The sequence below is a fragment of the Malaya genurostris genome, chromosome 3 (genome assembly GCF_030247185.1).
Source record: "Malaya genurostris strain Urasoe2022 chromosome 3, Malgen_1.1, whole genome shotgun sequence".
Classification (NCBI taxonomy): Eukaryota; Metazoa; Arthropoda; class Insecta; order Diptera; family Culicidae; genus Malaya; species Malaya genurostris.
Window position 1 is genome coordinate 12751877 of NC_080572.1, and position 13630 is coordinate 12765506.

The 13630-nt window shown below is 39.6% G+C and overlaps 1 protein-coding gene across 1 annotated transcript; it reads left to right on the plus strand.

Moving 5' to 3' along the window:
- Positions 1-3812: 3812 nt before the first annotated feature.
- Positions 3813-5768, plus strand: LOC131438929 (uncharacterized). The gene is made up of 2 exons (XM_058609329.1): positions 3813-4333; positions 4394-5768. The coding sequence occupies exons 1-2, from the start codon at positions 3981-3983 to the stop codon at positions 5766-5768; spliced, it is 1728 nt and encodes a 575-aa protein (XP_058465312.1). The 5' UTR covers positions 3813-3980.
- Positions 5769-13630: the final 7862 nt, after the last annotated feature.

Here is a 13630-nt window from a genome sequence, read left to right on the forward strand (position 1 = left end):
GTACGTGTCATGTTTATTCTCTCTCTTTCTCGTTCTTTTTTTTATTCGACTTTCATTCGTCAATCCCGCATGTACATACAAAAAGCGAATCATGCGACGAGGTAAATGAGATTGAAATATGAGTATGTTTGGAAGTGAGAAAGCAATGTTATTGACAATAACGTTTTATATAATTAGTATATATGCAGTGCAATAACTTATTGCCTTTCACATGTACTTTGTATTGAAAAAAATAAAACCAAGATGCTAAAAATGTAGAACCGATTCGAATCGGTTCTGCCAATCTTGTATGGCAAGAATCCGACAGAAACAAACCGTTAATAACCGCTAGGCGAAACTATCTGCCAGAAACGGTTGTCTGGCAGAATTCCGGCAAAAATGACTGGCAGACATAGCCATCCGTCTGGGGGGGAATCTGCCCGCCGCGTACACTCAGAAAAATAAGATGGTAACTGCTACCATATGGGAGGTTAGTTTAACCATACGAGTATAGTGGTTTTCAGCACACAATAAAATCAGATGATGTTAACAATATGCAAGCTCATTTTTACTATGAATGGTTTTGGCTCTAGAATAGTAGTATTGAACTGTATATCGTATGAATAACTACTACAGTTGGAATGTTCAGCATAACCGTGATAGCATCTTATTTTTAGATTGTACTTATTGTTTTAACTAGTGCTATGGTATTTTTGATACTTCACTTCTGGTTCGTTCGAAACACAGAATTATGGTTAATTTGACAATGGTGAAGATCATTCGAACATGCGAAAATGTTCAAAAGTTATATTAATTGAAATTTTAATGCAAGAATAAAAAGAGTACATTAAAACCTGCTTTATTTTCCTTATACATTTTTACACTGATTTAACATTATATAAAGAATTATTCAAAAAATTTTAAGAATTTATTTATACAATCAGAAAAATATTATGGTAACAGTTACTATATAGAGGGCCAACTTGACCATGTGGGTATAGTGGTTTTCAACCGACTATTAAATCAGATGATTTCAACAATAATCAAGTTCATGTTTACTATAAATGGTATCGGCTCTAGAATAACAAATACGATTGAGATGGTCAGCTTAACCATGACCGAATCTTATTTACATTGTAGCTTTTGCTATAACCAGATCCATGATATTTTCGATATTTCACTTCTAGTTATTTCGAAACTAAAAGCAATGGTTGATTCAACAATTTTGAATGCGGGAATCGAATGATATTCGTCGTTTTTTACATCAATCACTTGATGTTGTTTCTACAGCGACCGATAATAAAGAATGAACCGTATACGAGACGTCAATTTCACTGGTAAACATAGCCATTGCCAGCAAAATTGTTGAAAAATTTAAAAAAAGGCTACAAACTTTACTCACCTGCAAGATCTACCAAACTACACAATATATGTCACAATATAAAATATTGTTTTCAAATCAATCACTGATGTGTTATCCACGTACTAAATTTTCTGCTACACTGAGAAAAATATCATAGTAACTGCAACCTTTTTTTCATAGTTATTTCAACTATACGCTTAAATAGTATCGACGACCTTGATATCAAATTACTCACTATTTGTGTTGTATGAAGTACTAGATAACAAAGACTACAACTTGACAAAACTATTTCTATTTATGACTTATCTGGCATGGTCATTTTGACAATGGTTGTCAATTCTAATATGAGAACAAATAGTTAAAATTACAATTACAAGTAAGGTGAATTTGCTCTCGAACATGATAAATTTAAAAAGCGAAATAGTTATTGCTACTATGTGTGTATGTTTTTCTTTCCAATATTCGAATGTTACCATGAATACAGTTGGCTAGACAATTGGAATGTTTGAGAAAACTATTCGTATTGTTCACATCAACATAGTTTTTGTAATAAGCACATTAATGTATAGTGCTGACTATACACATTGTAAATAAATGCATTCATTTTTTTTATTGTCACGTAAAGTTTCAGTATAGCAAAAAAAAATCGTTCGTGGACAACATAACAGTGGATGATTAGCGAAATTATTTGGTATTGCGACTGTTTATCACAGATGAGTAAAGTATTTTGTATCCCTACTCGTTTCATCGCTGAATTTGAACTTTCATCGGCAGGAATTTATTTTTCAGTGAAGTCACGTCATTAATGAATATTTCATACTAGATTATTATCTGATGCGTGGGAACAACAACTAACGCATTATGGAAGAAACGGCGAACTTCATCCACTTTCCGGATGAAAATTGCTTGAATCCGATGAACGGCGAGATGGACCAAACCTGGTCTTAGCCGAGAAAAGCTGAAAACAAAAAAAAAGAATTCGATGAAAAATATAGGAAAATATCGCTAGGCAATTTTGCAGATGTCGAGCATCTTGACTCGACAAGACTTTTGGAACCGGAGAGCTTAAGTAAACAAACAGTAGTGGACACAGCAGCTATGCGGTAGGTAAAATAAACGAAAGCGATTCATACCATAACTTGATTACCACTGATCGATGTGACTGTGTAAAATTTGAAAAATAAAAAACATTATGACAAAACTTTTTCTGTTATTCTTGTTCTGAAATAGAAATTCATACAACTTTTCTGTATGTTTGAAATAACTAGAAGTTAAATGCCAAAACTTTCATGGCTCTGGTTACAACAAGAGAACAATGTGAAACTAAGATGCGGTCATGGTTACGCTAATCATCCCAATTGCAATAGTTATTCATACGATATGCTGTTCAATATTACTATTCTAGAGCCAAAATCATGAATAGTAAAAATGAACTTGACTGTTGTTGAAACCATCCGAATTAATAGTCGGTTGAAAACCACTATACTCTCATGGTCGAATTGACCGCCCATATAGTAATTGTAACCATACTATTTTTCTGAGTGTATATTGTAACTTTATGTGACAATAGCAAAGTACACCCGTTTATTGACAATTTGTATAGTCAGCACAAATGAAATACATAGTCGGTTAAAAAACACTATACGATAAAGTGCTTACTACATAAATTATGTTGATATGGACTACATTAGTGTTTTCAAATTTCGTAATTGTCTTTTAAACCATGTTTCTATTTATGGTAACATTATTATACTGTGAACATGTTTACATGATAGCAATAACTATTTCGCTTCTCATATATATCAAGGCTCGAGAGCAATTTCATCTTACTAAAAATTGTGATTTTAACTATTTGTTCTTATGTTTGAGATGACTACCATTGTCAGAATGACCATGCCAGAAAAGTCATAAATACAAATAGTTTAGTCAAGTCGTAGTCTTTGTTGTCTTGTAATTTCTACAATTCAGATGGTGAATATTCATATATCATGATTGTTGCTACTATTTAAGCGTATAGTTGAAATGACAATGAAGAACAGGTTACGCTTACTATGGTTTTTTTCTCAGTGTACAATCGGGTTGAGGTTTAGAGTCAAAGATGCCAGATCTGCAGATTTGTCTGTAAATCTGGAGATTTCGTACATAGTGGTGCAGACATTTTTTGTTGTGCATACTTCTGAATATCGAGAGTTTTTCAGACTTTCGGAAAAATTTACATACTTTTGAAAGACCTTTTTTTTGCTCGTCACGTCAGTTTTGCGTATTATACTTTATAGAGAAACTGCTGCCAGCAAGAGATACTTACTGACTGATGATTTTTTTTCGTCTTTACAGACTTCTTCCACCCAGTCTGCAGATATTTGAATTTTTTACCTGGCATCTCTGTTTAGAGTAGTAATAAATTACTGCATGCATCAGCCGCGATGAATTTAAGCACCCTTCGTTTTGTTTATGATCTCCAGCGCGCAAAACGGTTATTGTTTTTTTTTAAAGAAATGCGAGTTTTGTTAGCACGAGACCAGGCGAACCTCACCACTTGAGCATACGTATAGTAAAGCCAGTTGGATATATTGGATTGTTTTGCGAAAGATACCTACTCAAAAAACGTATACTATTGTTCCTAAGAAAAAGTATTAAAATGAACACCCTACTTCAGAATCTGCTAGAAGGGCTGAAAGATAGTGACTACCAGAAGCACATGGAACGGGTTAATCGAAAACCAATGACTAGTTATACGATGAAATTTCTCAATGAGGCTGTTCATCTCAAGAATGCGGATGTGACCGCGATTCGAAATTATGTACTTAAGAAGGGGCCATTTATTGATGTTCCAGATTTGCCCAAGTGCAATGCGAACGCTGTTAAGGTACGTGCAATTGGTAATCGACACTATCTTAAGAAGGAATATAGGGAAGCCTTGGAGAAATACAATGAAAGTATTTGCTGGGCTAAGACTGGTTCGGAAGAACTGGGAATTGGTTATGCTAATCGGTATTGTATATTGAATCGTATTTTGTATCTTCTGTTACATAGTTCGTTGCCGTATTTCAGATCAGCTGTCTATTTTGAGCAGGAGGAGTATCAGTACGCGCTTGTCAATGTATCACTCGCAAAGAAAAATAACTACCCGCAGCGTCTAATGCCGAAACTGACGACTAGAGAGCTCAATTGCATGGAAAAAATTAAAGGCGGTCATTCGAAGTACACGGTTCCTCCAATTCGAATGTCGATTAATGTTGAGGTAAACCCGAAAATCCCTCATCTCGCCAAAGGGATTCGTATGCAACAGCTTCCTGAGTACGGCAGGAGTATGATAACCGACCGTAGTTTCAAAACTGGCGATGTAATTTTACATGAAACGTCAATGATGACCTCTATCAGTCCTGAGTTGAAGTATCTAAATTGCAACTACTGTTCAATTGAAAATTTTCACAGTTTGATTCCTTGCCCGAATTGCGTCTCAGTCATGTACTGCAATGAGGAATGCTTGGAAAAAGCAAGTAAAAGCTTTCATCGTTATGAGTGCGGCATTAGCGAAAAATTGCACCATATTTCCTACGGCAGCAGTAGAATTTATTTGGGATCAAGAATGTTTTTCTACGGATTGTCATTGTTCGATGATAATATCGAAGAAATGATGAAGTTTTGCCTCAAACACGGTAGAACTGGTGCAGATCCGTTCACATTGGATTATTCTAATCATAACCCTTTGGAAGAGTTCAAGGTGTTTCATCAGGTAAAACTAGCAACTTCAGAATTTCTTTACGAAGATTCGTTTCGATTTTATGCCGCTGTATACTACTCAGTATATCTCAATCATCCAGTCGTAAAATCGAAGTTCACAACTCAACAAACGAGAGTATTCATGCTTCGAACAATTCTAGACTATATGAGAGTAATTGGTTTTCTTATAATCGGGAGCTTGGAAAAATTTACTAACCAACTGTACTCAATTGCATCAGTTTGCAATCATTCTTGCGATCCCAACACAGTGGCGTCCTGCCGTTCTGGTCAACTAAAATTTATTGCTCTGCGACCTATTTCCCAAGGAGAACAAATTTTTATATCATACGGACCGCTGTATGATGACCACAGCGATTTTGAACGTAAACAAATGATGGCCATGTTTCATTTTGATTGCGTCTGTCACATCTGTGATCCAAAAAAGTTCGAATCTTTTATCGCATTGTCTAAACAAAATTTGCCAATACCTCGGAAGCACATGAACGTTCTGCAAAAGGTAGTCGAGGGAGACAATGATGCGGCCAAGATGAACGCAATGAAACAGTTTGTACAGCGATACGCATGTCGCCATCCAGCAGAGGACATCGATAGTGCTCTGTCCATGTATAGGCAACTGTTGAACATCACAGTTATGGTAGAGACGGATGCTCTACTGCGAGCCAAAGCAGTTAAAAACTTGTAATTTTCTTGTTTCATATTGGTTATTGTTTTACATGTTTTAAAACATTTTTGCTCTATTCATATGAATTCAATAAATATGCTTTTAAGTTTTGTTATATTTCGTTTAGTTTATTGTCAAAGTTTGATACAATTTGAATACAAGCTAGTCTCGAAGCAGATTTAGCTTTAGATTTTAGTTGAAAACCCACCCTCCCCCTCGTAGACTAACTTTGAGTTTCGTGAGACTCGTGAATTTCGAGCGTAAGCTGGGTTTCGTATTCTAAGACGAAAAAGAAGACATGCATTGCGAGCATATAAATTCGTGCGTGATTCGCAGGCAGCTTATTCTTGCGACTATTTTCGAGATGGACGGATCGGATCAAACCGAGGACACTGCAAGCAAGCAGCCTCAACGGATGCGGCTAGCCAAGAATGGCTATTCGAAGGGTGCAACGAAGTGCATGAGACTGACTAAGGATAATCTCCGGAGGGTTGCGAGCGAGCAACCTCATCGAGTGCGGCCACTTAAGGATGTCGGCAGTGAGATTATCACAGCGACTACTGTTCCAACCGATCAGCAAACGGCCCCTACAACATCGATTCTCGACATTATCCATAATCAGTTTTTACCTAAGTTTCATCATATTTGGTCAGAACTCATTCGAATAGTTTTTGGGCAACAAGGTTTTGTTTAAGCAACCTGTTTGTACATTGAGAAGAATATTATAGCAACTGCAACCTATTTTTCATGGTCAGTTCAATTATACGCTTAAATAGTAGCAGCGACCATGATGTCAAATTACTCACCATCTGTATTGTATGAAGTACCAGATAAAAAAGACTACAACTTGACTATTTGTATTTATGACTTATCTGGCATGGTCATTCCCCCCCGACCCCACCTTTTGTTTTAGTTGGTAAACGACTGGACAATGCGCAATTCAGGCCCCAATGTGGTTCTTAGCCACTTGTCCAGTAACTCCTATCACTACCTCCCCGCGGTGCCGGCTGGGGTACGAGTAACCATAGGAAAGAACGGGTAATCAACCTCGGTGGGACCTTGGTCGTATGCTGACAGGAAAAAAAGGGGGGGGGGGGGCTTGCCTTTTCTTTACAGAGAGCGAGCCTACCCGAGCATCTGTTCCCCATGTTGGGGCGGCTCGAAACAGTATCTGTTCACCATGTTAGGAGCGGCTGATTTCCGTCCTTGTGCCAGTGTGGGATTCTAAACAGTGCTGACACGATGGCCCTCCGGCGAGACAGGAGGTTAGTGCAGGCCTAACAAACCGCCCGGAAAAAGGAAGTTACGAATAATCAAGGAAGAAATACGACTCGAAATAATCGGCAAAGACTTACGCGACGAACTAAGTACTACGATTGGAAGCTTGGCACATAGAACTGCAAACCGCTTGGCTTCCCAGGATACGACCGAATGCTGTATGATGAGTTTGAAATCCGCGGCTTCGATGTCGTAGCACTGCAGGAACTTTGTTGGTCGGGAGGCAATGTACAGGCCTGTGATCTGGCTGGAGAGCCGGCACGCGGTAACAAACGACAACGGTCAACGATGCGTAAACTTTGCAGCCTCCCGAGGAATGGTAGTTCGAAGCACCTTCTTCCCTCGCAAAGATATCCACAAAGCTACCTGGAACACACGGAAAATCAAATCGACCACGTTCTCATCAACTCTTCTCCGACGTCATCAATGTCCGCACTTACCGCAGTGCCAACATTGATTTTGACCATTACCTTGTCGCGGTTTGTATGCGCTCAAAACTATCGACGGTGCACAACACTCGTCGCACAGGAACGCCGGGATTCAATCTCGAGGTCCGCCGTGAGTAGCACTGTTTCAACCGTACTAGGTACGAGGTTATCGAATCGAGGAAATGACTAGTTTGACGGTAAATGTTCAAGATTGCGAAGCGATGGAACAGCTGTACCACGCAAATGACACACGGAAGTTCTATAAGAAGGTGAACCGCTCACGTAGAGGCTACACATCACAGGCCGAAATGTGCAGAGATACCAGTGGTAACCTTCTCACGAACGAATGTGAGTTGATCGACAGGTGGAAGCAGTACTATGACGAGCATCTGAATGGCGAAGCACAAGATATAGAGAACGGCACAGGTATCAATCTGGGTGCACGCTCAGCCGACGACAGATTCCCAGCATCTGATCTGTCGGAGACAAGTGAGGAGATCGGCAAGCTGAGAAACAACGAAACAAAGCCGCGGGCAAGGACCAGTTACCAGGCGAGCTGCTCAAACATGGAGGAGAGGCACTGGCTAGAGCGCTGCACTGGATGATTTCCATGATTTGGGATGAGGAGATTCTACCGCAGGAATGGATGGATGGAGTGGTATGTCCCGTCTACAAAAAGGGCGATAAGCTAGATTGTTGCAATTATCGCTCAATCACATTGCTGAACGCCACCTACAAAATACTCTTCCAAATCCTTTGCCGTCGTCTATCACCAATAGCTAAGGAATTCGTAGGGCCGTACCAAGCGGGATTTACTGGAGCCCGCGCCGCTACGGATCACATATTCGCGATAAGATAAGTACTCCAGAAGTGTCGTGAATACAACGTACATCACCTACCTACCTATACAACCCACGCATCACCTATTCATTGACTTCAAAGCGGCATACGACACTATCGATCGAGAACAGCTATGGCAGATAATGCACGAATACGGTTTCCTGGATAAACTGACGCGATTGGTCAAAGCAACGATGGATAGAGTGATGTGCTACGTCCGAGTATCTGGGACGCTCTCGAGTCCCTTCGAATCTCGGAGAGGGCTACGGCAAAGTGATGGACTCTCTTGTATCTTGTTCAATATTGCCTTGGAAGGTGTGATTCGAAGAGCGAGGATCGACACGAGTGGCACGATCTTCCGAAAGTGCGTACAACTTTTTGGCTTCGCTGACGATATTGATATTGTGGCACGTAACTTTGAGAAGATGACGGAAACCTACATCGGACTGAAAGTTGAGGCTAGGCGTATCGGACTGGCCACAAATGCGTCAAAAACAAAATACATTAGAGGAAGTGGCTCTAGAGAAGAAATACTACGCTTCCCACCACAAATATTGATATACGGTGACGATACCAAGGTGGTTGAAGAGTTTGTGTATTTGGGCTCACTGGTGACCGCCGATAATGACACCAGCAGAGAAATTCAGAGACAGGGAATCGTGCGTACTTTGGACTCAGAAAAACCCTTTGATTGAGAAAAGTAAGCCACCGCACGAAATTGACCATCTACAAATCGCTCATTAGACCGGTTGTTCTCTATGGCCACGAGACCTGGACTATGCTGGCAGAGGACCAACGCGCCCAGTGTTTTCGAAAGAAAGGTACTGAGGACCATCTATGGCGGAGTGCAGATGGAAGACGGAACGTGGGCCGCGAATTGCAACAGCTGCTAAGAGAACCACCACTGTCGGACGACAGCCCAGTGAAAATGGTTCTTGAATGTAATCCGACTGGTACAAGAAGAAGAGGAAAGCAGCGAACAAGGTGGATCGATCAAGTGAATGGTGATTTCAGAAGCATCCGTGCCTTGAGTGGCTGGCGACGAGCAGACATGGACCAAGTTATGTGGAGACGTATGCTTGATACAGCAAAGGACACCCCAGGACTATAGCTGTTAGGTAAGGTAAGTAACATACAGGTGAATGTACCGGCGAACCCTGAAGCAGTCCTCGACTCGGTAGCTGGAAACATAAAAGAGTTCCGATATGACGTCGAAAACAACATAACCTTCAACGCATGGTTTTTACGATATAGAGATTTGTTCTCGAGAGACGCAGAGAGGTTAGATGAACCTGCAAGAGTGAGGTTATTAATGCGAAAGCTTGGAATTTCGGAACATGAGCGCTATCACAACTTTATTTTGCCGAAAACTGCTAGTGATTTTACTTTCGATGAAACAATCAGCAAGGTCGGAAATTTATTTGGTACAACAGGATCTACAGTCAGTAAGCTCTAGCGTTGTCTAGAGCTTGTTAAAGGTCCCACCGAGGATTACGTTTCGTATGGTTGCCAAATCAATGAAAGTTGCGTTGAATTCGAGTTAAGCAAAATGACGGAAGAGCAGTTTAAATGTTCAGTCTTTGTATGCGGTTTGAAAGACGAGGCTGACACCGAAATCCGTACAAGCTTGCTCACTTGAATCGGTGTCATATCAACCAGCTCCGGAATCGAACACATTCCGCTAATGCATCCGGAACAAGCCTACAGACTACGACACGACAGTTACCATTGAGTATCCTGCTCGATGCCTGGCAATTACCAACAACAACAACAACAACGAGTACCACTCGATCTGAAGTAACACCAGAAACAGCTTTAACCAATGACACTGTCAGAACCCCGTCGTTGTCGTTCCCTGAGACAGTCAACAGCAATTACCAGTATGTCGTCAACCGCTACAAACACATCTACTTCTGAACTGCCGAGTTTTACATCAGATAGTTCAATTTGAACTGTTCTCCACTGATGAGTCTAAGACGAAACGTAAAGAAATTTCAAAAGTATTTGGTTTTGTGACTGTTTATTGCAGATAAGTAAAATAAGTTTTGTATCCTTACTCGTTTCCATCGCTGAAATTGAACTTTCGCAAGCAAGGATTTGTTTTTCAGTGAAGTCACGTCATTAAGAAAATGGACATTTCGTATTAGATTATTATCTGGTGCGGGGGGACAACATCTAGCGCAATGTGAAATAAACGGCGAACTTCATCCACTTTCCGGATTAAAATCGCTTGAATCCGATGGAAAATATAGTAAGATATCGCTGTGCGATTTGGCAGATGTCGAGCATCTTGACTCGACAAGACTCTTGAAATTGGAGGGCTAAAGTGAACAAACAGTAGTGGAAATAGCAGCTATGCGATGGAGGTACAATGAACAGAAGCGATTCATACCTTAACTTGATTACAACCGAACGATGTCGCTGTGTAAAATTTGAAAAATAAAATAAATTATTACAAAACTTGTTCTGTTATTCTTGTTCTGAAACAGAAATTTATACAACTTTTATGTATATTTGAAATAACTAGAAGTAAAATGCCACAACTTTCATGGTCCTGGTTATAACAAGAAGTACAATGTGAAACTAAGATGCGGTCATGATTACGCTAATCATCCCAATTGAAAAAGTTATTCATACAATATGCTGTTCAATATTACTGTTCTGGAGCCAAAATCATGGATAGTAAAAATGAACTTGACTATTGTTGAAGCCATCCGATTTAATAGTCGGTTGAAAACCACTATACTCTCATGGTCGAATTGACCGCTCTATATAATAATTGTAACCACAATATTTTTCTGAATGTAGGTAAGGTACGACTTGAATCCTTCTCACTTACAAGTTCACCGAGCTGAACTTTTTCGTTACATCACGGTCGGAGATCCCAGGATTCTGTTGTATTGTCCTAGCAACCTTCACTTCCGGTTAAAAGTTCCACTGCTACGGTTATGAAGTTTTGTTCGGTCCAACGTTAATTATTCCCGGTAATGTTCGAGCACTGGGTTTACGGGTAGTTTCGGAAATTTCGAAACGTTTGCGATCATTCCTCCTGATCATGTTGGATTTCTAATAACTTTTGACTGTATGCATGAAATCTAACGAAATAATATTACCGTCCGTGCACGGCTGTGAATCGGACCGGATTGGTTTGAATAGACTTTTATCGTTAAGGGCTGAGGCCAGTGTGTTTTAGGGCGTTTTAGAGGGCTATTTTCACGCTTCAAAGTTGGTTTTCTCAGAAACGGTGACGAATATAAAAAAAACCCAACTGACAATCTCTTAGAAAATTAGTTTAGATGATTCTGTGAAAATTTCAGCATGATTCATTGACTTTAGCGGTCGGGAAAGTCTTTTTTCTGAAGGTAGAATTGCATAGCTGGAAACGCCGTCTTTCAACTTGTTCATTGAATATCTCGCCTTCAAAAGCATGGATCAAAAATCTATCCTGACAATGTCTAGATAATTTAATTTAGATGCGATTATGGCATAAAAACATTTATGTTGTCGCGATGAAAATGAAGTGTAAGTTATTTTGTAAATGTAAGTCGATTTCTATGTCGGCACCATTTTTTTCTGCTCTTGTATCCTGGTAACGTAACGAAACATAAGAGAGAAATAAAATCGGCTCAGCAAGGCAGGCAAACAAGCGGTAGCTTTATTGAATTTTATGTGATGTAGTCAAACTTGTAATCGAAAATATCAAAACTTTCTTGGCCACCCGGCCACATCGAGAGTCGTTTTACACATTTGCGAGAGAGCATGGAGATAATTGTAATACGCACAGTGAGTTACGTGGTTTTACGCGTTCTACTGACCTCAGCCAAAGACATCATATTAACAAGATATCCAGCTCTCACATTTCCCGAACAAATCATTGGCAACATCCTTTTTTGCGAGCATGTCGCCCTCAGGTGAGTTCGCATCGAATCTCATACATAGAAGTAGGGGAGAGAAATGTCAAATTCGTGCGCGCCAAAATAGCAGGGCTGCGCACCCATACAATTGACATGATATGTTGAATGTGATGCCGTGCGATGGCGTTGCTGAACTGAAGATTGATGTCGCTCCAAGCTGACAGGGTCTGCCTCAGCCCTTAATGTCAATAATTTTGGTGTTGTTTTCTTAAAGATTCGTTTGCTGGCAAGATGGACCGTGAGCGGTCTTAGCCGTCGTTATAGTTACACTACAAAGAAAAAAAAAAGATTCGTTTGCGATGTGAAACGATATCAGTATTTTGATTTTTCTGAGTAATACACAATGAGTTATATGTTTATATTCATTTATTTATAACCGGTTTGAACCAATTTACAGTCGGGTAATACACAATGAGATGTGTTTATGATTTTTTATTTGAATTTGTAGTATGATTTGAAAGAAAATTATTTTTGAGCAATACTAATAAATTCATTTTATGTACAAAATCTTAGACTTTTAAGTTTACTAAAGTTTCCAATTCCTGGTTCAACGTTCCCCAATCCTTGTTGTTCCTGAAATGAAACAAATGGCTTAAATTTTTTTGGTGTCTTATTGGGACCGCTATAAAATTAGAGCAAAAGATTCAGCCACATTTTTTATCGACTGGAAACATTAGACTTCCAGCGGGTTAAGCCATGTTTAGCAGAAAGTCTCCTCTAAGAATTGAAATCTATGGAACTCACCCGTTGGCGACGTAACTCGATAACCCTAGCCTGCAAGTAGAGAAGTAGTCAATACTATACATTGTTTTTTTATGTATTCATGCTCGAAAACAAGAATGCAAGAAAGTGAATGTTTTAAGTAATTGTAGAACTTCTGGTTGCTTGGGAGTGTAGTGTTCTTAAACTTTAAATCAATAACCAGATCTGAGCCTTGAATCGACATCAGTGGCGTACCGAGGAAATTTGGCGCCCGGGGCGCAATAAGAGATTTGCTGCCCCATCGTTGGTTTAGTTAGTAAAAAAATCAAAGCTGAACTCCATCTCCGGACTTGGGTGACTTGGGCGAGCAAAAAAAGGTCCCAAGGATTACTTTGCCGCCCCCCTAAAATTATTGCGCCCAGGGGGAATGCCCCCTTCACCCCTCCTAGATACGCCACTGATCGACATTAAAATTGAAACGAATAACTTACTCGATAATTTTGCCAAGCAGATTGACGCTGAAAAAGATATATAAAAATACATATTATTGTATGTTCGTTTTAATTTCTCATGGGCATGGGATATTTTGGAAATGGATTTTAGCTACTAGTTATGACGATTGGCTGGTGTTAAACTGATAACCAATGCACAAAATGGCGTCGATTTACGATTTTCCAATTGGTTATCAGGGATGCGAGGGCACACTTAAATTTATTTTCTG